Source organism: Pundamilia nyererei, unplaced genomic scaffold (genome assembly GCF_000239375.1).
Source record: "Pundamilia nyererei isolate P.nyererei 1_Seehausen unplaced genomic scaffold, PunNye1.0 scaffold00316, whole genome shotgun sequence".
Taxonomy (NCBI): domain Eukaryota; kingdom Metazoa; phylum Chordata; class Actinopteri; order Cichliformes; family Cichlidae; genus Pundamilia; species Pundamilia nyererei.
Window position 1 is genome coordinate 174,772 of NW_005187717.1, and position 26,047 is coordinate 200,818.

Below are 26,047 nucleotides of genomic sequence, written 5' to 3' on the forward strand. Positions count from 1 at the left end.
GTGGGGGAACTTGCACAATCGGTGGCTGACTAAATACTTTTTTGCCCCACTGTATGTGGACATCACATTTTGGGTTATTTAGACCAAAATACTCAATTTTGCTCTACAAGGGCCTGATATCCACTTACGAAGACATTATAATGCTACAGTTCTAATGAAATTTTAAACGAATATCCTCATATGTGGCTCTCATTTTTCTTAGAAACAAAAAATAGGTAAAAAAAAAAAAAAAAATCTGCTAATTCTTTGTTTTTACACTCATCAGGTCCCAATCAGCCCAGATATCAAAGAGAAATTAAAAATGCATGCCATGGAAGAGTGTGGGTCTCAGGAGATTAAGGTTATCTGCTATAAAAAGCCAGACCAGGAAAATCTCCTTCATGTTTTTCTGTTTTATCATCAGTTACTTTGACACAAAGGCTGCGACGCTTACACCTCTAATGAAGTCTCACAAGTGTCAGTACTGATAAATGATCAGAATTACATTTCTGACTCTCTGAGGCAAAACTGAATCGAATTGAATCGAATCAGGACCTTGTGAATTGGAATTGAATCAGTTATAGAAATCAGTAACGATACCCAGCACTAGTTATCCTATCTGAGATGAGACAGACCACAGAGTTTATGCTGTTTGTATAAGCAATTCTTTATTCATTAAATACTGCATCCATGGTGATTGGATGGTACATGGAAGACAATCTTCAGAGGCATGTAAATACACCAGGAAACTCTCCAACACAAAACCATCATTATTACAGGTTATGGGATTCTCTTCACTGTTGCAGCCTGAACTCATGATCATCATAAAGACGTACGTATAGTTCACAGTCAGTGCAGTGCGGGGAGTTAGTATAAGTTGCCCAGTATTATTAAACACAATGTCATGACTTGCAAGACTGTTGTGGAGCTCTGGTTAAGTTTTTTATTGTTATGTTCACCATGAAATGTAAAACATTAGGTAGAACTGGCTGATCGTGGTCTTAATTAGTGACACTATGATGTTACAGAAGGTGTGATTAAAACAATGATTTGCATTTATGTCGTCCAGTCTGCTGCATCTGGCACATGTGAAGAACACAGTTCATGTCCAGGATTTTATATGAAAGTCATCCAAGTAATTCGATTAGTAACTGGTTTGCATCATATTTATTACTTAGAATGAGACACACCAACAGAAGGGTCGGAGCTAAGAGGCTCCTTTAGCTCTCAGTTTAGACAGCAGCATCTCATTCTTCCGACACTCCTAGTGGGGAAAAAAGTTATTATTGTTACATGATCATTACACTCAGAGGGTCATTGTTGAAAATTATTATAGCACATTTCCTGAAATACAGATTATGGACCTCAACAGCAGAAAGTAACAAGCCTTTATTTAAGGCAGACCTATAGTAGAAACTAGGATGCAATGATCATTTTTCCGTATAAAGCCTAATTTCAATCCACTCAATCATGACCTGTGATTTACTGCAAAGCATTTTTAATTCTGAGGCGACTCTTTAATCAAAAAGACCGCTCAAATCAAATCTGCAAATCTTGTTGATTAAAGCATTTTTTTTTATTAGAGTGGGTTGATATTGGCTGATGTTAGCTATGATCTATAGGTATCGACAGTTATTATGGGAAATACACAGGAAAAAACAAAGATATATATACACATAAAAAAACCACCACCACCAACAACACACACAAAAACGAGACCTGGGAGAAACACCTTTTAACAATGTTATTTGATGGCACTGCACAGTTTGTCCACTAGATGGCCCTCTTCAACTCTGTGTTTGGAAAGCTACAACCGCAGACACCCAATTCAAACACTGGGAGGCATAAACAAGTAATCTGATGACATTATCTATATTTAACATTCATATTAAAACTTCATTCTACTCCTTTTTCAGCATGCACATTGTAGCTATAGAGACACATGAAAACTTGAAGTTTTTTCTTCTTTTCTCTTGTTATTTCAGTTATATTTGCATGTTTGAATAGAACATAGGTAAGATTTACACTCCCACTTTTTCATATTTAACTGTGTTTGCTGAAACAAAAGTGTTGCTTTATTGACTGCAAACTATACAGCACACAAGTCATGTAATTTATTTGGTTAATTTGTTTTAATATATTATGACACACTGTTTTCTAAATGGTGGTGTGCACATTTGTTTCACATTGTCTTGTGATCAATTTGCATAATTTGCAGTGAATATTTTTTCTGTTTTCTTGAATTATCAGACTGCTTTTTTCATTCTTTCCTGGTTTAAGCTAAAGAGAAGGCTGAGGATGGCGCTGGTTTAAGTGCAGAAGCCCACCAAACAGCTGACTAATCAGCTGATCTACTCCATGGCAGGACTGCCAAGGACAGACTCACAGCCTGAGTTGAAGAGGTATAGCTTGTTACCAGAGACAGAAGGCAGGAGAATAAACCAGCTGTGCTCTACTAAACCATCTGAGGTATACCCTGTCATGATTCATGCCTACTGTCTCGCACCACAAATGAACCAGCTGCTAATGGATGCGACACACAAAGAACAGCTAACTGAAGGCCGGACATTCCTGAGTCCCATGGATCCCCAGAGGAGACTGGTCCCATCCAACTACCAAATATGTTTTCTCACTACCACATTGAGGCTCCCGTCAGGCATCATAGTGGCTAAGGTGAACAGGCTTATGGCTCGATACATGAGTGGAGTCACAGAAAGGAATTAGCAGGAGCACCACCGGAGGGGCGAAGCACCACCAACTGGTGGACAGAAGAGTCACTCAACAGTGCATGACCAGACCTAGCTGTGGGCTAAGCCTATGACTCAGTGCCGCACACATGGATCCATGAATGCCTAGAACTACAAAAGATCAACAGGACCCTAAGAGCCTCCGTTAGGAACTCCATGGGGATGTGGCGAACATCACTACAGGCCAGCTTCAAGCCAATAGGATGAGTCACTATCAAGAGCAGGATTTACCAAGGAAATGCTCTGTTCCCACTGCTGTTCTGCATAGGCCTGAACCCCTGGACTGGAATGGACCAATGCCAACCACCTCCTCTACATGGATGACATCAAGCTGTATGCCAGGAGTGAACAAGACATCGATTTACTGATCTACACCAACGGCACTGGAATGTCTTTCAGGCTGGAGAAGTGTAGTTGGATGGTAACTACTACTTAGTAGTCAGAACTGAGGGGATTGCAGACACTGAGGTCAGCTACAAGTACTTGGTAATCCCACGGGCAAATGGGAGCCACAAAGAGGCTTCAACCACCAAATACCTGCACACAGTAAAAAGCAAGTCCACAGGACTCAGCTGAATGGAAAGAACAAGATGGACCTCAGGTCCTCACTCTGAAAAGGGTGGAGTGCCCATTCTGGGTCAGGGACGGGAATGGGAAGTATCTAGGGGTCTTGTTCACAAGTGAGGGGAGGGGGGAGTGGGAGATCAACAGACAGGTCAATAAGCGGTAACCTGTCAGTCACGGTGAAGAGAAAACTGAGCGAAAAAGCCAAACTTTCGATTTACCGGTCAATCTACGTCCCCACCCTCACCCTGAAAGAACAAGATCATGGATGAAGTGGTGTAAATGAGCTTTCTCTGAAAGTTGGCTGGCCTCTCCCTTAGAGACAGGGTAAGGATTTTAGACGCTGGATTATCTCTCTCGGCTGGCCGAGCTGGAGGAGGAGGCTGAGGATGCGCCCACGACCAGGCAGCAGAAGAAGATGGATGAATGGAAATTCACAAAGTCATTAGCACTTAGAGCTATAACTCTGAACCTGTTTTCTTCAATTAGTAACAGTAATGTTGTCTTTACCTTACAATATAAAGTGCTTTGAGGCGACTTGTTCAGATGTGACAATATATTCTATAAAAATTAAATTGAATTATTGACCTGTTTTATAGTAAAGTTTCGGTAGCTTCTCTGCATTGTGTTAGCACATGGCATTGAAGAAAATGATAGTAATTCTAATTTCTTTCTTATATTTAAACGTTGTATCGTTACAGCACATTCAGATAGAAATCTGCTAAGAATTTTTGTTTTGTATTTCAACCCTGTAAGCTGAAATCTAGAGGTGGTCAGGAGAGAGGATGTTCAGGGACTTATTTTAAATGCTTTTATGTCTTAAATCAGGACAATCGATAAAATAATGAGTGGGTTAATTTGAGAGAAGATGACTGAGTGAATAACTTTCTGTTGAATGTAGCTTTCCAAACTGAGATTGGGAGAAACTCGGGCATGACTGCGAATGACCTCACATCATTCTGAGGTCATTTTTCAATAAAACACCAAACTATGAAACATTTGTCAACAAACACTAACTGTTCACTTCTGTAGGCACATCCATTTATCACTAACGCTGTCTAACACGTCGTTGGTTGTGATACTTTTGATTTTTTTGCTTCACAGCCATTCTGAAGGCTACAGTTTGTATCTTCCAACACGATTAGGTGTTATGTTTTGTGAAACCCATCTTTATCCCTAAGAATAATAGCTCACTATAGCTTACTGAATAGCATTCATCTTTCATTGTAATGGTATGCTCTAACTGTAAATGCCCTCTCAGAAACAGCCAGCAGCACTTAAGCACATGCTTTTCTTACCTCTTTAAAGTCCTTTACAGTTTTGAAATACAGCCTCTGCTTGTCAAGGAGCTCCAGGTACTCATCATTCAGCTGATCTCGCCTCATCTTGTTCTCCTGCTTCTTTTTCTCCATCTGAAAAAGCAGAGAAACACATGCCGTACCAGTACTGCGGGAGTCTGTCTCGAAACAGGACAAACTTTGCATCATTAGGCTGTGACATGCGGGTCCATATACCCTGAGCTCATTATCTTATCTGTAGTCAGCATTATCAAAAACATTTTTGTGTGTTCCTGATACTGACCACTAAATCTGTAATTTGGTTCCATCCCTATAAAGAGACGTTTATAAAGAGAAGAGCAGCAGAATTCCCCTTTTACAGAAAGACTTGTACCTTGATGCGATTCTGTTTGATTCCCTCGACTATCTGCTCCATCTGTTTGAGGAACTGCTCTTTGGCAGCTGAAGACGACATGGCTCTGAACAAGAGTAGAGGACGTTAGCACTGTTTCACTGCAATGAGCTAAGAAACGTACTGATAGAAAACTATTCACTGGAACAACATCAGTGTTAGACGTGACAAATGAGCAGAATTATACTTACTGTTGGAAGTTGTCATGAATAGAATTCAAGAGGTTCACCTACAGAAATTAAAAATTTGTTATGAATAGCATTAAGTACTTACCAAGGTGTTTAATCAGTCACATGTCTCAAGTGAAACAAAAGCCAAATGCTATCAGAAATTTTACTGGCAATCATTGCGCACCCTGCTGACAGGGGTCTGCTGTGGTTACTTACCTCCTTCTCAAGATAGACTTTCTTATCATCCAGTGTATTATACAGAGTGAAGAATTGCTTAGTCTCTTTGTGAGTAGCAGAAACTGAAAGGCACAAAAAGAACAAGCATTTTTATGGGGTTCATTTGTGACCTGCACACAGCAACAACACTGGTCAAAGCAGATGAACAGCAGGAAATTACCTTGACTGTAGAGTTCAATGAATCTCTTCTGATACTGTGTCAGCTCAGCTCGGCTTGGCACCTCATCAATCTTCCTCTGCAAGATGGCAATCTCTCGGTTCCTGCGAGCCTGTGAAGAGTGAAGCGATATATACATATATGAATGAGTGAATACGTTCCTGATGTAGTTATCACTTGGGCTTGCTACATCGATCACTAAACAAGACTTTTTGTCCACCACTAAATGCGGTTGGTTAGTGATCGCCAGTTTGTCCATCTGTAACTTGAAGTCTCCCCTGCTTCTAAAAACATTTGTGAATTCCAGCGTAGTACTATGATAGGATGCCACCTGTGCAACAAGTCCAGTCGTGATGTTTCCTTACTAATAAATATTCCACGGTCAACTATTGTTGGTTTATAACAAATAGGAAGCCACTGGGAAGGACAGCAACGCAGCCAGGAAGTGGTAGGCCATGTAAAAGTCAAGAGCTTCGTGGAATGGGTTTCCACAGTCGAGCAGCTGCATCCAAGCCTTACATCAAGTGCAACACAAAGCCTCGGATGCAGCTGCTTGGTCATGGAAACCCATTCCATGGAGCTCTTGTCTAGGTTTGGGGGTTGCCAAGTGTAAAGTTTGGTGGAATGGGGGATTATGACGTGGGGTTATTTTTCAGGAGTTGAGCACATACCCTTAGCTCCAGTGAAAGGAGACTTTTTGGATAATTTCATTCTCCTAACTTTGTGGGAAAAGTTTGGGAGAATGCCCCACATGCCATCCCAGCCTACCTTCAAGTTTGCGCGAAAAATATATGAGTGAAGCCTTACAGACTCAGCTGTTGCCCGGATAAACAAGGTAAAAACAAAGGTCCGTTATTGAGGAACCAGTATTGAGGAACCAGTATTGAGAAGTGGGCTAATGGAGCAAGAAGGCACAAGGGATGAGAATAGGGAGCTGGTGGTATATTAATATGCAAGTAATTCTTGTGGAAGGGGTTACATGAAGAGCATGTAGCACCTATGGATTTTCTGACACCCAAAATCTAGACTAAAAGTAAACAACTACTAGGTCAGGGTTCTAAGGAGCTTGGAACGAAAAGCGTCTGGACTTCTTTAAGTTGCTTGAAGACGTTTCACCTCTCATCCGAGAAGATTCTTCTGTTCCAGGGTCAAATGGTGGAGAGTCCCAGATTTAAGCTCTGTGGAAGTGTCCCCCCCGAGAGGGACAAAATGACCTAATGATCCTCTACCTAATCACATGAGCCAAGGTGTGAAAGCGGGTGTGGTTCACAATCAGCCAGGGTTTCAGGTGAGCTCATTGGGAAACCTGGCCCCACCCTATCATGTGATTCATGTGATTTCCTGAGGTCAGATGGCCCAGGGTGTGAGTGGGCGTTAAGGTGTCTGTGAAGGGATCTCAAAACTGGATTATAGATGGCAGACAGTTGGTGTCATAAGCCCCGCCCTCTGTTCAAAGATGGTCGCTCACAGTGGACATAGATGCTTCTTTCACTCCTCTTTCAAACCATCTGTCCTCTCTGTCCAAAATGTGAACATTGGCATCCTCGAAAGAGTGTCCTTTATCCTTAAGATTCAGATGGACTGCTGAGTCTTGTCCTGTGGAGGTGGCTCTTCTGTGTTGTGCCATGCGCTTGTGAAGTGGCTGTTTGATCTCTCCAATGTAGAGGTCTGGGCATTCCTCGCTGCACTGTACAGCAAACACCACATTGTTAAGTTTGTGTTTTGGTGTTTTGTTTTTCGGGTGAACCAGTTTGTGTCTGAGTGTGTTGCTGGGTCTGAACACCGGCTACATAGGGGATGACAATGTTGTTGCGTTTGTCTTTCTTTTCCTCCCTCGCTGGTGTCTGATCGTCTTTTCTGTGCCTCTTTGCTGACTTGATAAAAGGCCAATTAAGATAATCACATGTTTTAAGCGCTTCCCTGACATGTGTGTTCCTTCTTTGTCCCTTCAGGCAGTCAAAGAGGAGGTACTGGTCCATGTGTGTGGGCTTCTGGTAAACTTCAGTGTTGACGTTTCCATTCTCCTCAATGTGCACAGCACAGTCCAGGAATAGCAAACAGTCATCCTTTGTGCCTTCCCTGGTGAACTTGGTGTTTTTATCCACAGCATTGATGTGAGCAGTGAGGGATTCTACTTCGTGGGTTTTGATTTTGACACAGGTGTCGTCCACATATCTGTACCAGTGGCTGGGTACTCTCCCTTTGAAAGAGCCAAGAGTCTTTCTCTCTACTTCCTCCATGGAAAGGTTGGCTACAATAGGTGACACCGGGGAGCCCATGGCACAGCCATGTTTTTGCCTGTTGGTCAGGGTTCCAACATCTGGAATAAGCATCTGCAATCACAACTAGAGATGAGGTCCAACACAATTCTTGCTGCAAGTAGGAGCCAGTACCTCAGGTGAGGGGGGAGATATCATCATCCCCACCCTCTGAGATTAGGTACCAAGCACTAAGAACAACTAGTGCATTGAAGACATTGAGTGCAAGAGAAGCGGACCTAAAAAAAAAGAGGATCATAACTAAGCTGGAAACCTGGACCATCCATAGCCAAATACCAAGACTACGTGACATACACTCTGGAGGTCTACCAGAAGATGTGAATGAAGGATTATGGACAATCCTTGATGTGACGATCACTGAAACAAACCTGACACCATGGCAGCAGTGATAACTGAGGCGATCGGCTCTAAGATGAACAGCCACAAGGAGCAGTACCCTCCACGGAGAAAGAGATTAGAGGCCAAGATCAAGGCAGCACAGATGGAAATCAGTCAACTATTGGAGCTGCACAAAGGTGTGAAAACAAGTACAGCAAGCTGTCCATTCCCGAGGCCTTGGAAACAGCCAAGCAAAGACTCACAGCCTTGGCTTGCTGTCGAAGAGACCACAGAGATAGAAGCCAGGGAGATAAACCAGATGTTCTCCAGTGAACCATCCAAGGTGTATTCTCAAGGAACAGCCCCAACAAAGCTGATAATAGATGAGACACACTGAGAATGGCTAACTGAAGGCAGGACAGTCCTGATCCCCAAGGATCCCCCCCAGAAAGGACTGGTTTCAGCACAACATGGAAGCTCCTGTCAGGTGTTATAGCGGCTAAGATGAATGGGCAATAGATAAGTGGGGCCCAGAAACACCAGAGGGGCAAAATAGCAGCTACTTAGAAAGCCTTACCAAGTTTTATCAGAATTCATTCAAACCTTTTTGAGCTAGCGTGTTTACAAACAGACTGATTACACAGACGCATGCAGACACTACCAAAAACATGACGTCCTTGGTGGAGGTACAGGAGATAAAGAAACAGCTTCTCGGAGTTCCCCGTCCCGGTCCTGGGGCCAATTTACTTTTCATCATAAAAAACATCCTTTTTACTCAACTGCAGAGTATCACGAAGAGATAGGTTTGACTCAGGGACTTGTGTAGGTAACTACCCAAGTGCTTGCTCAAGGGGGTCATTTGATTGTTGGGATATACTCATTATTATTGTAGGGTTACAATATATAGTGTCACAGACATGGGGGACAACACCCCTTTCCTACTGTTAGAAAAATGCACCACTGTCAACCAATCAAAATATGATGTGGCAACACATGGAATTTGGCTGCTTAGGAAGAGGGGAAAGATTTGGGAGTGACAGCGGTGAAAGAGAGCGAGAGCAATAGCGAGTTTTGTAATGTGAGAGATTTTAATCAGCTTTTCTGCCTCGGTTATCCCCTCAAAACTGAGTCTTCTCCCAAACCAACAAAACACAAACCAAAAATCAGCAAACATAACTCACAAAGAAAGAACAATATAGAAGTGTACCAAAGACTAAAAAGAGTCCATGGTTTAATAACTGGTTAGCAAACTGATTTACTCTTTACCAGGAGGTTTGTGTTAGTTTAGATCACTGGTTCTCAAAGTGTGGGGGCGCAGAGTTCTGACAGGTGGGGCGCAGGTTACCTGGCAGGAACGTCACGTGGAACTAATGTTTAACATCGGAATCACTTTTACGGGAGAACAAAGAAATTTGCGGCATGCAGGATAATAACATGCGCAACCGCTGCAGCTGTGTGTGTTAGTCGACAGCCGCAATAAAGAGGTGTACAAAAATTGCAAACACGTGGTCGGGTCTGTCGCGCATCGTTTACAGCGGTGCTGAAACCCAGGATTGGGGCGCGAGAGACCCGACCACCTGTTCGACTTACAGTCGTTACTGTGGTTTAAGAAGTAGTTACCATGAGCAGGCGGATCTTCTGTAGCTTCTCTCTCCCTGTGTTGTACTGTTTGTCAATCAGCTGGTCCCTCTCCTAAGGAAAGAGAAAGTGCTGTAAATCAAATCTGAGTGGAAAGCTCAAGTTAACTTTCACCTACTCACAATCTAGGAACGGCAACAATGACTTTATACTGTAAGAGACGACAGCCAGCGTATGATATGTACCTTCTCTTCCTCTGTATCCTGTCCTGATGCAGACTTTAGCTCCTGAATGTTCCTCTGCAGACGAGCCATCTCTTCCTGCATACAGAGCTCAGGCATTAAGAGGAAGAAATGGTGCTAGTGACCATCAGCAGGATACACAGTGACAGTGATTGCATTGATGCTCACTCTGCAGTGTGTGCGGAACTCCTGCTCCTGCTGCTTCAGGTTCTCGTTCATCGTCACCAGAGCCCTCAGCTTATCGAGCAGCCTGTTCAACAAAGAAACATTTGATCAGAAAGTCACCGACTGATGAAAGGAGACACATTTTGTCACTGCCAGTAACCTCATGTGTTTTAGTACAATTGTCACTAAAACTTCCACAGTCGATTCAAACTCTAGCATTAAATATAAGCTGGTTGAGGCAGAAACAATATGGACTTAATTCTGATCAGAGTCTGGAGAAGGAATAGTTTATTCTTCATACAAATGGAGCAGCAGGGAGTACATACTGGACATGGGGTGTCTGTGTTTGTGGTGTGCTAACAGAGAAGACAGCAGCATGTGTTAGTTAGTAATGTAAACCAGTTAATAACACATTCAAACAGACTCATCAGGCAACACAAGAACAACCATGAGACTGCTTACTGAGCAGCACACGGATGCTTCCCACCACATGGACTGCAAAAGTACAAATGAGCAGGTCTATTAACAGGAAATAAACCTATTATTACTCAAAGCTGCTTCATAGATGCACAGAGGGCAAAGTCCAGTGTCAGGTAAGGCCCAGAATCACGGGTTACATTTGCTGCTGCACTGCTGCAGCTGAACAGGCAGCCAGTCATTTGATTTTAAAGAACTTCTTCACCACAAGATGTGACTGCTGTTGTTTACACTGGACTTTCAACACTGAGGAGACGTCTTCATATATCATAGCATGTGCTGCTATAATGATATTAGACATCATTTTGGTGGTGGTCAGAGGGCCCGGTGGCGCCTGTGTCCAGCAGCCTCGCCTCTGTCAGTGCGCCCCAGGGCAGCTGTGGCTACAATGTAGCTTGCTATCGCCAGTGTGTGAATGTGTGTGTGAATGTGTGTGTGAATGGGTGAATGACTGAATGTAGTGTAAAGCGCTTTGGGGTCCTATGGACTAGAAAAGCGCTATACAAATGCAGGCCATTTACCATTTAGTGATAGAGGTGATTCATCTTTTACTTGTTTGTTCTAAAAATAAATAAATAAAAAAACCCAAACAAACGACATTGGGCTGAGCTGACGGCGTGTTCGTTGAAGGTTCTTCGATCGTTAGTTGATTTTAGAACCTTGATGATAGTTTCAATGCAAACGAAGTGTGGCAATAAAAACAGAATAGCAAAAATGGAATAGGAAAAAAAGATTGTTTTTTTATATTATTTTTCAATAAATACTTTCTGTCAGTTTTTCCTGGAATAGCGTTTACATGTGTTAAACTCACAGCCGGCACAGAGAGGATATTTGGGCGGAGTTTGGAAGTCGTTCACCTTCTGTGGGGGGTTTGATGTGTGACTAATGAATTCTCTGTGAAGCCAGCGACCATCTGCTCTTTCTTACCTGTCTGTAAAAGTTGGTTTGGCCTTAAAATAACTGCAGTGATTTATCAGAGTCCAGAGCGTGAAAGGAGAGTCCAAAAAATAAAATACAGGAGGTTCACAGCAGGCAATTTACTGCATTTTAAAACGGTGCAATCCATGCATTATTAGTAAAACTGCTGGTAAGCCAGCTACGCAATAGATTTTTTTTACAAATAGTGTTATTAAAGTGTTTATTTATTCATCGTCAGGATTCAATCGGGTGCTGCACTTTCGGTTCATGCTCCAAAACCCTCGCATGTGGCTGAATTACAACAATTCAAAGACGAGCGGGCCAAACCCCCCCCAAACCACAGGAAGGGGGCAAAGACTTTGTCAACACCACTGTAGAGATCTACAAGAAGCTGCTCAAACCAGCTCTGCAGATTAAAGGGTCGAGCCCATTTTAGTACAGCAATCACACACTATGTTTGTCAATACAAAATGTGGCAAATCCACTTAGCCAAGAAAATGGATCGAACATCAGTTACAGAAACGATCGCCTTCAAAAAAGGGCCGTACAACAAAAACTGACCAACATCAGAGCAACATACATGCTGGCTTCCTGCAGAACTTTTCCTTCCCTAGCCAAACAGGAGTACCTCCCATCTCTACTGAAAGGGATTCTGGGAAATGCAGTCTTCTAAAGATAATATGTATTGAACGCTCTTTCTGGGCAGAAAATGAAATCCATAATTAGCAGCTCTCAGATAATCTGTTGCTGGCAATAAATCACTTACAAAATAACCCACAAAATGCTGTCATCAAACCACACAGAGTGCAGTAAAGTCACAACATAAAATGGTATATTATGGCAACAAGCCCATCAGTAGGTGCCCATCTATGTTTGACAGCACATTTTACCTTTATTTTTTATTCTAATGTGGAGCAGACAGTGTCCACATTACAAAGGTGCTGTGTAACTACCAGTACATTCAATTTTACTCCAACAAGAATATATACTAGGTGGGGAACTGGTTGATGTATTGTTAAAAAAAAGTGTATAAAAAATGTATATTCAAGATTTAGATTAGAAAACATTTCAACGCACATGTGTGTGAACATTTTGAGTTCGCAGTTCTTGAGAATAAAACGTTAGCAGATAACAGAAGGACCGTTTTTGTTGACTCACCTCCTGTCAGCCTGCTCCTCCACTTCTTCCAAACACACCAACTCTTTCCCCAAAGTCTCTGACACCTTTGTAGCCTGCAAATTAAAGCTACTGATCAAAGCATCTGAATGGCTGATAGCTCCCTGAAATGTAAAACATATTACACTGGACATTTCACTGAACGTTTTAGCTCAGTTCTTTGCCAAACAGTTTTGACTAATTCTATTTCAATGTGAACAACTCTACATGTACATGCATGTGGAAGAGAAGGCGCATCCTGATGATGAGAGGATGAGATGATGGATGGCGTCCTAGGGAGTCTCCTCCCAGATCTGGACCAGAGCTTCAGATGGACCAAAGAGGTCATGCAAACGTGTGGCCCAGGCATTGGTACCAATATCCAGGTGCTGTTAATCGAATGTAGACCAACGGTCTTAAAAAAGCAAAAATGCTGCCCCTCAGTGGAAAGTGTTATGGTGTTATTATTACAAAAAAAAAAAAAGATTCCCAGAAGTGGACCCAGCTCAGACAAACTCCATAAATACTGGCAGCAGCAGCTGGCACCAGTACACCCATACACCAGTGCCATCAAAATCCTACGTCGCCTTGTTCTCAAGTCATCGCATTTGCAAGACTTTCAGAAAACTTGACCTCTGACATTTCTGATTTCCTGTCCTGTGGTGACAACAAAATAGGTCACTTCTTAAATGCAAAGGTGATTTTGTGTCCCAGCTCATTTTCTGAAACACTGTGTGTGTGTGTGTGTGTGTGTGTGTGTGTGTGTGTGTGTGTGTGTGTGTGTTAAACAATCACAGTGTAATATATCAGGTGTTGTTGTTCATTTGAAGGACCAGGTGTTTTTCTATCATTAAGAGGCTGCACTTTCATTTGTACCATGGTTGGAGGTAAACCAGTGGATCACATCCATACTGGGCAGTGAAGTAAGCCTTGACCTGAGCTCACCTCCGTTAGTTTCCTCTTGTCCTCATCACAGCCCATCTTCACCTCTGCATGCTTGGCTTGCAGCTGTGGCCACAAAACAGATACAGTCAAAGCTCTGACACTATTACGACTGCCACAACCAAATCACTTCATGCTTTTGCTACATTAGGATCAAAAGTTTGCTTCACAGTTACCGAGACACAGTTGAGGACGGCACATTCATTAAACCACAGTGACCTACACACCTCCCCCAGCTCTTTAGTCTTCTGCTGGATCTGTTTGTTGAGCGAGGCGACCACCCTGTGGTGCTGCTGCAGTGGGCCATAATGCTCATGCTCCTCTGAGGACAGCTCTAACTGCTGCAGGGACACAAGGAGGACACAACAGTCAGCAAAGCAATGCTCTTAGAAAGATGAAGATGTCTACCATTAGGTGACATTCTGGTTTGGATTTATGCTAACTGGTGATTTTTTCACTGCGTTTGATTAAGAAGAAAGTCCGAATGAACACTTTAAAAAGCTGCCAACACACAGCAGCATCTTATATACAGCTGGTGTTTAGGACAGAACTGTACTATAAGATCACCCTCTCTTTGACTAACACAGCAACTGCAGTCTAAACTTGGACCAGACAGTGTAGAGCTGCTTACCTTCTCGGCGTACTCAGAAGCAAACTGTTTGATCTCTTCAGACTGCAGCCCGACGAGCTGACCCACTGCGCTTGCTGTCAGCTTCCCCTGAAAACACAGGCTCAGTCACTACCACAGTGCAGCGGTGAGGAAAGGCAACAGGAATCAAAGAAAACTCCAAGCAATCAACAAGATTATTCAGTGACAGCTGAATATCAGAACAGCCACTATTTGGCTCCTTTACATACATTTATATGTTTGGGTTGTCCGGATGCAGAAATGTTCTGCTTCTCTGTGCCGTGTGTTTTATTTACATACCTCCTCTGTTGCCATGGCAGCCATGTTGGTCATCAACGTTTTAATTCGCATCTAGGAAAAAAATAAATGTCATTTATTTGTTGAACACAATATGGTCTTATTTTATTATTCCAGGCTTTTTAACAGACCGATGACACAGATCACAACAACCTGAGAGCTTCCACACGCTGGCTTTGAGTTTTTCCTTTTCATTAGTGAGCTATAGATTTTTGTTGTACTTCTAAATTGGCAAAGCCCACACCAAACAGCATTATTTTAAGGCCCAGGAACAACAGGAAAATCAAGAACAAGAGCACGAGACAGGAGACAAAAGTTCAACCCAAATAACAGCAGACGAGCTCAGTTACTGTCTTATCAAGCTGCTTTTCATTCCAGCTAAAACTAAACTTGGCTCACTGTTAACAGTCCTGACAGTACACAAAAGTTATGATTCACTGTGAATCTCTGTGAGTTTCTGTGGGAGCTGATTGTGGTTCAAATGTGTACAGCTGAACTTTAAGTCTGTATTTACTCTGAGTTGTGGCACTGTTGCCTAGTACTTCCTTGGGTCTTTTTCTTACAGTATAAAGCGCCTTCAGGTGACTTACTGTTGTGATTTTGTGCCACATAAATAAAACTGAAGTGAATTAAATGTTTAAACTGAAAGACTTAGCGGATCATTTTTTGCCCTCTACTGTAAACGTGTGCCTAATTTGTCTTTCTGTATAAAATGCTCAATAAATAAAGTTCTCACTTCCTCTACTGCCTGCAGGTCCTCTTCCTCTGACACGTCAACCACCCCATGAGATGCTGCCTGAGAGCCACCGGCCAGTGAAGCCTTCCCCTCATCGACCTGAAAAGGGGCAAAAAGAAGAGAAGATGAAGAACGGAGCAAAATCCTTGCTGACCAGAGAGCAGCCGAACCTCCCTGCAGCTCTACCCACAGTAGAAGCAGCTACAGTCCAGGCCTTCAGGCGCCTACCTTGTCTTGTTTGCTCTGCTTGCTGAATCCATATCGCCTGGAAAAAACAAAACAAACAACGAGTATGAGATATGACTTCAGATTGGAATAAAGTTTACTCTTCTTTTTACCCCAAACCCCCAAAATTCATTTACATCATGCGATAAAAAAGTATCAGCACAAGAAAGCGCATGAATCCATCAGGTGGACAAACTACATGGTTCCTCGATCTGCAGTGTCTGTTTAACTAAAAAACATAAAATAAAATGCAGGAGTGCAGTGAAGCAGCACCACAGTCCATCATGCCAAAATAAGTGTGCACTGTTTGCATTCTCTGACAAACATGTTGAACCACAACACAGGGTGCTGTAAGCAGATGCTGCCCCCCCCCAGCTTCACACAGTTATACAGTACTTACAGCAAGAGCTCTGACATTCTAGTACAGAGGCTAGTACAGGGATGGATGAATGAAAAAAACAAAACAATATATCAGATGAGACACTGAACATTGTCTAAGTTTAAATCTCACGTGTTTAATTCTTGACTCGTTTCCTATAAACTAAGATCTACGCTGACACACTGAGAGGAATTAGACACAGAAGGTCAATTTGTGGCGCCCAGAGAAGGAACAGCCCAACGACTGATCCAGCCATAAAACCTCTGTATTCCTATGCATTTACTGACCACCTTATTAGGTGCATCTTGGTGGAGCGCTACCTGAAATCTATGTGGTACAGACTGAACGGTGTAAGAATGTTTACATTATGTAACTTCTGCAGATTTGTGACTTTTAACCTCATCACAATCAATCCTTCTAAAATAAGACATTGTAGTTCTCTTGCCTTTCTTCTGCTGCTTTCTAACACAACATTTAAGCAGGTAGATGGCTGAGCTCATCTGAAACTTTCACCATGTTATATGAAATGTAAAAACATCGGTGGCTGCCAGTCCTGCCCCTCAGCCTCGTAGGAGATGATGTACCATCAGTTTTCCATCGCTGCTCTTAGATAAACAGAAGGCGAGATGCAAAAGCCCTTTGCTGAGATTGGGTCAGTTTTAAATGCATTCAATTTGTAATTGGGTGGTGTTTACTTAAAAAGAACAGTTTAACAGATATGTCCAATAAAGCGAGCAGCCAGTGCACATTTTAGTCCTATTATTACTATCCTGCTTGGTCTATAAACATCAGAAAATATGAACAAAGCCCAGCAGAGAGAAAAGCAACAACAAAACGAGGGCACCAACAGCCTTATAAGAATAAAAGTTGATCTACAAATGGCTCCAAAGAGAAATGACAGAGAGAGCTCAGCGCTTTCTATTTACACGGAAATACAAATAAATGAGACAGACGTCTTACAGCCGCTTTGGCAAAAGATGGATTAACAGGGAAAGTGATGCACATCCCGGATGTGAAAGCTCACCTTCCATATTCCAACAGAGTGGAGTGGACCCTGGACTCCTCATCCAGCAGCTCCTCTGCATTCCTGTGCCTCCTGTACTTCCTCTGTGGTTTGTACACTTCCTAGAAAAGAACGAGGCTCATTCAAAAAAGCCCGGCAGTTATCTAAACAACAGACCTACGATTTGACTTTGCTGATTAAGCAGGTGCATTTCATTTTAGTGTATCGTTTGTATCGGTGTCGTCACTCACCAACACGTCCAGCACTGCCCTCACTGCTTTGTCTTTCCTCTGGACGAACTCTTTATCCTGTCACAGTACAGTGAACAGCACCTCTTACACACAGGACGTTTAATGACATGTGGCCGACCAACACTAAACACGTTTCTATGACTGCGAGGGTTGTGATACAGCGCTCATTAAAACTTGAATACCGTGTTAGACTTCTGACACTGAACCCCATTCCTACAATGAGACACGAAGTCCCAACGTTACTTTCTTGCCTTCTTGTGATGTTTACCATGCTAATGCCTTTGTGTCTCATTACTTTCAGTTAGAGTGTGTACAATCATCACTACAAGCCCACAGATCTTCCTTCTTATCTTGATTACTCAATATTTTATTGCCTTATTTTTCTGTCTGACTTTGTATTTCATATATATCATGACTACTTTCTGTTTTCATAAACTCAGTCCAGTTAAAACAATCACACTTGAACGTAGGTCAAGATGTAATTAACCAGAGGAACTCCAGGTGGGCTTCTCTGGAAAATCTTTTGTAGTGTTACGCCTACCTGCCATTTATTATTTTTTGTTTGTTGAAAATGAGAATAAGCCCAAGAAAGAGGAAGCAGGTGAGAGAAAGAGTAGAAAGGGGGAGGTTTGCTTTGGAGAGCAGAAACAAGAGAGAATGTGTGTGTGAAGGAGACAGGCAGGAAGCAGATGTCTAAATACTCATTAGAATTAAAAACCTGGACTTGACCACCCAAAGAAATGGAAGCTGCACAGGAGAGACGAAGAGACTGCAAGCAGGGTGGAGAAGAGAGCGAGAAGGATGGCGGCAAGAGCCAATGGCACGGTTGAGGAGACGGTAGTAAGACCTGTTGCCTGTGTGTACGGTATGGGGATAATGGCACTGAGCAGAGGTCATTAACAACTAAATTCTTTAAGTGATTTTATGAGCTTTGTATACAAAGATGTGTCCAGTAAAGCTACGTCCTGGTCTTCATGCTGAATGTCTGTTACCTCTGGAAGGCTGTGGGACTTCTGGAACTGAGAAATGGAGTAGGCTCTCACATAATCTCCCATCTCTTCCCGCGTCTCTATGGCTCGCTTCACCAGCCACTGGCATAAAACAACACACAGCTCATCAAACACAAGGACGAACCAGCAGATACAGACTGACCATGCCCATGCTCCAGCTGGACCTGCTAGCTGTACTGGATCTGATGCCAGCAGCAGTCAAAGCTCATTAGCTAATACTAATGTTACTCACACGCTTCCAGGTGGCTATGAATACGTTCTTTAAAGCCAAATCACAAACATCATGTCAGCGTTTTGAATTCTGTAAAGTATGAAACCCTGAAACTGTGATGACAGGAAAACGTCAGCACTGCATGTGGGTGTGTGAGGGTCCGCCTAGGGGAAACACTGCACACTTTAAGTAGACCACTTAACCTTTTCATTAGCACTTTCCTCAGATGCATTAAGCACATTAATGCATCTGAGATTAGTTTGGCTGAATTCTCCGTGTACCTGTATGACCGGGAAAATGTGGATAAAATCCAACCCTTGGATCTGATGGGGTTCCAGGCGATGAGGACACTTCATCTTTGGTAAAACAGAAACAATTTTCTCTGTCAAGGATCTGCAACGAAACAGCCCTTGCCACTGTTAGAAAGAAACCAGTGTGAAACTGCAAAACCCAGACAAAGAGAAACACTTAAAAGGACGGAAAAATGTAACCAAATATCTGATGACATTATCCATCTGAGCTGCTCCTAAGTTAGCAAAATCATTCATTTTTAACTGGATTCAAATGTGGCTCGTATGATGTGTCACTTTAAATTGATTTATCTGGACCAGTCTAGAGAAACTTGGAAAGAAATCAGCCAACACTCACATTTTTTGCCCAATAGTTGAGTTTTCTTGGAAAAGAAGATCCACGTCTATGTCAAAATTACAGGTGGTGATGCACCAGGTCATACCCCCAACCACCTGTAGAGGAGAACTGTGAGCTGAGGTTTTCTCAGTTAAATGCACAATAACAATAAATACTTCAGTTCATGGTAGAGGTGGGCTAGCTAATCCAACAGAGAGAAAAACCCTAAAACAAACCAAAGAAACCTGTAGTTTCTCTGCTTCCAACTCGACTTCTCTTCCTGTATCAGTGCTGATGTGCTGGTATTGTCTGAATGGCGACACCCATCATTCAGGAGAATACTGCAGTGCCTACCTACACCTAAATGCAGAACATAAATAGAAGTGGCTTTCCCGCTGCCGTCGATATCATCAAACATGATGGCTTTACTGAGACCTTCATTCACAAGGCGTCACCACAGTAGGTCGCTCAGCAGATGCCCTTGCTGCAAACCCAAAGGGATTTGTTTCTCCTCTCAGAAATCAACCAGGGATCCTAAACTTGTTAAGCAAATATCTAAACAAGTACAGGATGGGATCAATGCTAAACGCAGTTTTCAAATATCTGGAGTATGTTTTTATTCAGATTTTACTCCAACAGTTCTGACATAAAGGAATGATTCATATCTCTGCTGACTTGATGTTTCTGTGTTCATATAAGTGCCAGTCATCAGTTGCCAGGTTGCAGGGGCAGTAGCCTAAGCAGGCAACCCCAGACCTCCCTCTGCCCAGTCAGAAACACTGCTGCATTTCAGGCCAGCCAAGAAATATCATCTCTCCAGCATGTCTTTGGTGCACACTGAGGCCTGCTGCTGATAGGACAAGCCCAGAACATCTCACCCAGGAGGCATCCTTGTCAGACATGCGAACCACCTCAACTGGCTCCTCTCAGTGTCGAGGGGCAGCATAGCAGCTCAACGATGAGCCCCTCTCCTCACCGTAGCTCTAAGGGAGATACCCTTAGAAAGATAACTAGTTCCCCACAGCGTGATGCTGCATCACACATTTCACTGTAAAAGAACGGCTTCTTCTACAGCACTTTTCTACTCTGTGCACTCCAAGTGCTTTATGCAACTTCACTCACAGCAGAACTTTTTTCTATGCTTCTCCTACATACGTGCTTCTAACTAACATTCGCACACATTCATACTCTGACATCACAGAGCAATTTGAGGTTAGTTTATTGCCTAAAGATATTTGGCACGCAGACTGGAGCAGACAGGGATCGAACTACCAACCTTCAGATTTGTGGGTGACCTGTGACTGTACAGGCCAGGTGATAAGGTTTTCCATCTGGCATGACGACTGGCATTCAGGCCAAAGAGTTCAATCTTTGATTCATCAGACCAGATCATTTTGTTTCTCATGGTGTGTTTTGGCAAACACCAGGTGGGCTGTCGTGTGCCTGGCCACTCTACAGGTGTGATTGGTGGAATGCTGCTCAAATTGGTTTGTGCTCTGACATCTACTGTCAACTATGGGACCTTATATAGACAGGTGTGTGAATTTCCAAATCATGGACTGTCATCTAAATTCTCCAAAGGTAAAGTTGTAAATAATAATCTACATGTCATTTATTCATTTATCTTTAATACATTTGCAAGAATTTCAAGAAAACTTTATTTACTTTGTCGTTATGGGATATGGCGTGTAGAATTCTGAGGTGAAAATTAATTTAATACATTTTACAAAGATATTTTCTACATGGGAGGTTGTATCTTGGGTCAAGGTTTTCAACAGGCTGCTTAGAGTCATTCTTTACCACCAGGTCAATGCACCAGTGATTATTACCCACAGATTACTCTTCCTTTCATATATCACATGGAGCCAGCTGTGGTGGTAGAGCTGATCAAGCCTGCAGCCCACATGCTAAAGTGTCTTTAACCAAGATGGGGGGGGGGTAGAGAGAGTGTGTGTGTCAATGTCAGAGAGTGCTCAGATAAAAGCCGACTGGGTGAATGACAGCTGTCAGGAGGCACTTTGAATGCTCAGCTGAGTAGAATGATGCTACATCAGTACCAGTCCGTGTAGCCAGCAAGTGCTTGGTGGAGAAGTTTGTTTACTTTTTGGTCACACATCACCTCCTCACTGCCTTTATAGTCAGCTTGTACTCGGATGTGTGTTTAGCTCAATTAGTGAAACATTTTTTTGTTTCCACCTTCAGCAGGAACAAGTTGTATTAATCTGCTAAAACCAGTTGGGATGGAAGACGAGCAGAGAGGAAGAAAAGAGCAATCAGAAGTCCAGCATATACCTTATCAAAAGGTGACAATCCTTTAATCCGGGCTCGGAAGTATCCAGCTGCCAGCAGGAGCTCCAGGATCTCTGTCAGCTTCACGCTCTGCTCTTCATCCTCCCGGGTTTCCACCTGCAGGCCAGAAACACTTCATAGCTCACACATGGCTGAGGTCCTAATCCGTCTGCTCTCAGACCTTCACATTTACTCTTCCGTTTTTTGTTACTAAAATTACTACTAGCACGATTTTAAACGTTATTAGCTCAATCCCAGAAGGTTGATTCTGTTCGTCTGGACGTAGCGTTTTCACTGGGACAAACGTTTCGTCACCCGTCCAGGTGACTTCTTCAGTCTCAGCTGACTGCAGGTTTCCTCGGTCTTATAAACAGTACTTTCGCACAGTGACTGAAACCAGCCCACTGAAGGAACAGCTGTGAGGTCAGTTTCTTGCTCATTAATCAACAGAAAAAACTTTTTGGGATTTACTTGCGTGGATGATTTAGCATGCATCAAAACGTTATTAATTCAACATTAACAAACTAGCTTCACCGTTAGCTTCAGTGTTAGCTTGTATCGATATGCGTCCGCAGTGTGACAGCTCAAGCCCATCATCACAGCAGTGTTGAAATCTGATGCAGCTACTTTGTACCTGGATGAGGTTGCCGTCTTGGTCATACTGAGCGCCTATTTTCGACCCGGTTCTTACTCTGTGGAAAACAGACGTAGCCACCGCCATGTTTAACTGCACTGTTGATGACAGTCACGTGACCGTAGCATATGACAGGAAATATTAAACGCAGCGTTTCCAAGTGTGTCCAACGGAATGTATGTTGTATAACAACGACCGAATGGTTCTGAGTGTGAGCTGCAGATGGGGACACAGCACTGACCTGAAACAGCAAACGGACATAAAGGTGCCTCTGGATGAACAGATAATCAGCTTTGCAACAACAACAAAAAGATTCTTCAGGAGCTTAGCCATAGCCATAGCCATCCGCTTCCGCTTATCTTCAGGAGCTTATTGTTTGATAATGTGACAGTATGTCCAAACTATTATATTTTCACAACCACAAGGTACAAAGAGAAATTATAACTGTATTAGAAGATGCTTTCGACCAAGAAGGAGCCATGGCTAATAAAAGAATAAAAACACAAGAGTATTATCAAATGTGGGTCAAACATTTAGTATACACTCTGAAGCTGGTTAGTGTTTATTACGTAACGTTCATAGAATAATTATGAATTCTTAAACATGTCTCCGCATCATCGACAGGAACATTTTCATCTCGTTATTTAAGATGATATCATTGATAAAATGATAATGTACAGTGTGAATTGGGACCCCCCCAAAAAAACAAACCCAGCATATTTTGCGACAGTGAACAACACTGTCGCAAGTTTCACGACAACGGGTTGTTTTACGGCACACGTGGGGCACGCAGTCGTCCCAGTTTAGTGCATTGAGCTCCGGCAGTTGTTGCTTCAGCATGGCTAAAGTTTCGAAAAAGAAAGCGAGTAAAAAGAAAACACGCTCCGGAGGTGCGGAGCAGAGCAACGAGGGGCATCCAGACGTGATTTACGACGACGAAAAGGAGGAGGATGCGACTGATGATGATGTTACTGTTGAGGACGAAGACGGGTACGATGAACGAAAACGCCAAAAGTTGCTGGAGGCTATCGGCACTCTCAGTGGTAAGAGGAAGAAAACTCTGGGGGAGAGGTCCGAGGCGGCCGTGCATATGTCCGAATTTACGGTCAACGCAGAGGGCGAGGGCGACAAAGTCGATTTGTCGGACTTGATAGGGTCCATGAAGACAACTCCTGGACTCTCAGGCAAGAGCAAGAAGCGGCTGAAGAATTTGGAGCAAAGCAGAAAGACCATAGAGTGCCCGCTAAGCAAGCAGGAGAGCGAGAGGATAAGGAGAGATCTGGCTTTTCAGAAGGTTTCCAAAGAGGTGAGCCACTGGAAGAGTGTCATCAGACAGAATGAGAGGGCTGAGCAGCTGGTCTTCCCTCTCAATCAGGAGCATTCAGGCCCCAAGCCCATTGAGAGGGTGGTGATGGACTGGAAGGCTCAGACTCCGCTTGAGCAAGAAGTCTTCACTCTCCTGTCTGCCAACAAGCAGCCTATTAACGACCCCATTCTTACTCCCACTGAGGAGGCCTCCATGAAAGCGATGAGCCTAGAGGAAGCTAAGGTACGTCGTGCAGAGCTGCAGAAGGCCCGGGCTCTTCAGTCCTACTACGAGGCCAAGGCGAGGAGGCAAAGGAAGATCAAGAGCAAGAAATACCACAAAGTGCTGAACAAGGCCAAATCCAAGGATTTCCAGAAGCAGTTTGATGAGATGGTGAAGAGAGACCCGGCTGCTGCGCTGGAGAAGCTCAATAAGATGGAGATGGCGAGGATGCAGGAGAGGATGTCACTGAAGCACCAGAACAGCAGTAAGTGGGCCAGGTCCAAGGCCATCATGGCAAAATATGATGAAGGTGCCCGCAAAGCTATTCAGCAGCAGCTGGAAGTGAACAAAGACCTGACCCAGAAGTTGGTGACCTCACTGAACAAGGAAGAGGAGGAGACGATGGAGGAAGAAGGTAACGCAGACGTGGTGCCTGACTTTGTGAATGATGCAGAGCAAGGACTGGATTTTTCAAATCCTTGGATGACTGGAAAGCTCTCTCAAGACTGCGTGGAGAAGGAGACAAGTAATGCTGTGACTATTAGAGCTGAGGAAAATGTAGCTGAGGAAGAGGAGGTGGAGGAGACAGAAGAAGAGGTGCTACTCAGAGAATTTGATAACAGGAGGAAACGGCGTCAAGCTCAGGAAGCTGACGCACCTGTAATGCTTATGGAGGAGGAAGAGGAGGAGGAGGAAAACAAAGATGCTTCTGACAAAGAGGAAGAAGAGCTTTCAGAGTTCACAAGCCTTTTCAAAGGATTAGCAGAGGGCTGTGGAGAGGCTGACACAGCAGCTGAGCAGGAAAAGGAGCTCAAAATCAGGTGTCAAGAGGATGAAGAGCTTCTCACACAGGGCAAGGAGGCAGAGGAGGAGGAAGCCACAGATAAAGGACCTGTTGTTCCGCAGCATCCTCCAGCCACAGAAAACACACAAAAGACGGGCAAAAGCAGGAAGAGGAGGAAAGGGATTGAGCTGAAACAAGTTCTCACCAAGGGCGCACAGGTCCTGCAGGTTCCCTTTGCTCCCACCATCGAGGATGCAGAGGACTCGGAGGAAAAGCTGGACCAGAGGGGGCTCATTAAAGAGGCCTTCGCTGGAGATGACATCATCTCTGACTTTCTGAAGGAAAAGAGGAAGCAAGAGGATGCAGGGAAGCCTAAAGCAGTAGACCTGACACTACCTGGGTGGGGTGAGTGGGGAGGGGGAGGACTGCAGCCATCATGCAGAAAACGCAGGAAGTTCAGGAGAAAGATGACCCCACCCACACCCAGGAAAGACCAGCATCTACCAGGTGTCATTATCTCTGAGAAGAGGAGCAGCTCCATCAGGCTCCACCAGGTCAACGCGCTGCCCTTTCCCTTTGAGAGCCCCTCAGTCTTTGAGAACACCATCCGCTCTGCGCTTGGCCGCACCTGGAACACAGAGCGCACTGTCAAAAAGGTCACCAAGCCCAAGGTCGTCACCAAGCTGGGCGCCATCATCGAGCCCATGACTCGGGAGGAGCTAGTGAAGGACAAGAACGGAGCGTCTGCAGGAACCAGCAGTAGTGTGAAAAGAAAACCTTAAGAGCTTAAAAGAAGCTGTTTTGTGGACATTATTAAAACACCGCTTCACAACATTTCTTTCCCTGCTGCAGTGGAATTGATCTGTAATGTCAGAATATTTGAAGTGACTAAATATCATTAATAATTTTGTTTTATGTTTCAGGTGCTGATCTGATCAAATGGTGATGAGATCTTTTAAATGTTATATTTGTTGAGAACCCCTGAAATAATTCTTACTGGAGTTGAACTTGTGCTGTTTCACCCTGTAGTTGGAGCCCAAACTGTGAGACACTGTAGAAAACAAATATCTCAGAATGTCGAGATGTCTGCTTTGTAACTTCTTGGAGAAAATGTGCTTTTTAATTACACTCTTATACTGACTGTTGGTGTTTTTTGTTATTTTTCCTGCCAGTTTGTATTGAATCAATCTTTTATCACCACTATGTCATGTGTGCTATAATGTCTAATCTTTACTGGAAAAGGCGATACCTGTGGTACAACACACAGGCTGGGCTCTAAAGGTTTTTCACATGAGATGAAGTGTTTGCAGATTCAGAGTCTGCACATTGTTGCTGCCAACATGTTTCCTGCTTCTCTTACACGAGACTGTGAAACGTTTCGAATGTGTTGAAATGTGGTTTGTGATTTTTCTCTAATGGAGACAAATCTTTGTATATTGCAGCATATTCCCAGGTTATTGTGTGTTATACTCACCAGTTAATATAACTGCATACAGTAAATATGACTTTATTGATCCCAAAGGGAAATGAATATAATTATAATCATTATCATACGCATTTAAGTACTCAAGAAAAAGGTAAATAAATACTGAAACATACAATTTATGTTACTTTATATTTCCACTGACTTCACTCGAAGCGGATGGTCTGTACTGACTCCACTACGTTTGTGTGTGAACTTTAGCTTTTGTTCTGATTATATTAAGTCCCATAAAAAGATGTTCGATTTGTTGATTTTTAAGATAATTAGAAGTTGGGTTGAAAATAGGGCTGTACATTACATTAAGAGTTAATGTGTCGTGTCACTATAAACATCATGAGCACATCG

The 26,047-nt window shown here is 43.3% G+C and overlaps 2 protein-coding genes across 3 annotated transcripts; one reads left to right on the forward strand and one right to left on the reverse strand.

Annotated features, from left to right (window-relative positions):
- Window positions 1-630: 630 nt before the first annotated feature.
- Window positions 631-22,156, reverse strand: ccdc93 (CCC complex scaffolding subunit CCDC93). Of its 2 annotated transcripts, XM_013915516.1 has the most exons (24): window positions 21,908-22,156; window positions 21,277-21,390; window positions 19,006-19,100; window positions 18,639-18,750; window positions 18,129-18,227; window positions 17,137-17,193; window positions 16,907-17,007; window positions 15,904-15,933; window positions 15,507-15,543; window positions 15,279-15,377; window positions 14,546-14,596; window positions 14,249-14,335; window positions 13,845-13,958; window positions 13,621-13,683; window positions 12,679-12,752; window positions 10,129-10,210; window positions 9,964-10,038; window positions 9,761-9,832; window positions 5,547-5,655; window positions 5,366-5,448; window positions 5,171-5,208; window positions 4,962-5,046; window positions 4,589-4,702; window positions 631-1,243 (listed from the first exon to the last, which is right to left on the reverse strand). In XM_013915516.1, exons 1-24 carry the CDS (start codon window positions 21,992-21,994, stop codon window positions 1,187-1,189), a joined length of 1,935 nt encoding a protein of 644 aa, XP_013770970.1. In that variant the 5' UTR covers window positions 21,995-22,156; the 3' UTR covers window positions 631-1,186. The 2 variants fall into 2 exon arrangements, with proteins under 2 accessions (XP_013770970.1, XP_005751630.1); XM_005751573.2 differs by lacking the exon at window positions 15,904-15,933 and having other exon boundaries at window positions 21,908-22,155.
- A 316-nt stretch (window positions 22,157-22,472) lies between these two features.
- Window positions 22,473-25,808, forward strand: LOC102206654 (U3 small nucleolar RNA-associated protein 14 homolog A). The gene has a single exon (XM_005751574.1). The coding sequence runs from the start codon at window positions 22,746-22,748 to the stop codon at window positions 24,999-25,001; it is 2,256 nt and encodes a 751-aa protein (XP_005751631.1). The 5' UTR covers window positions 22,473-22,745; the 3' UTR covers window positions 25,002-25,808.
- The last annotated feature ends 239 nt before the right edge of the window (window positions 25,809-26,047 follow it).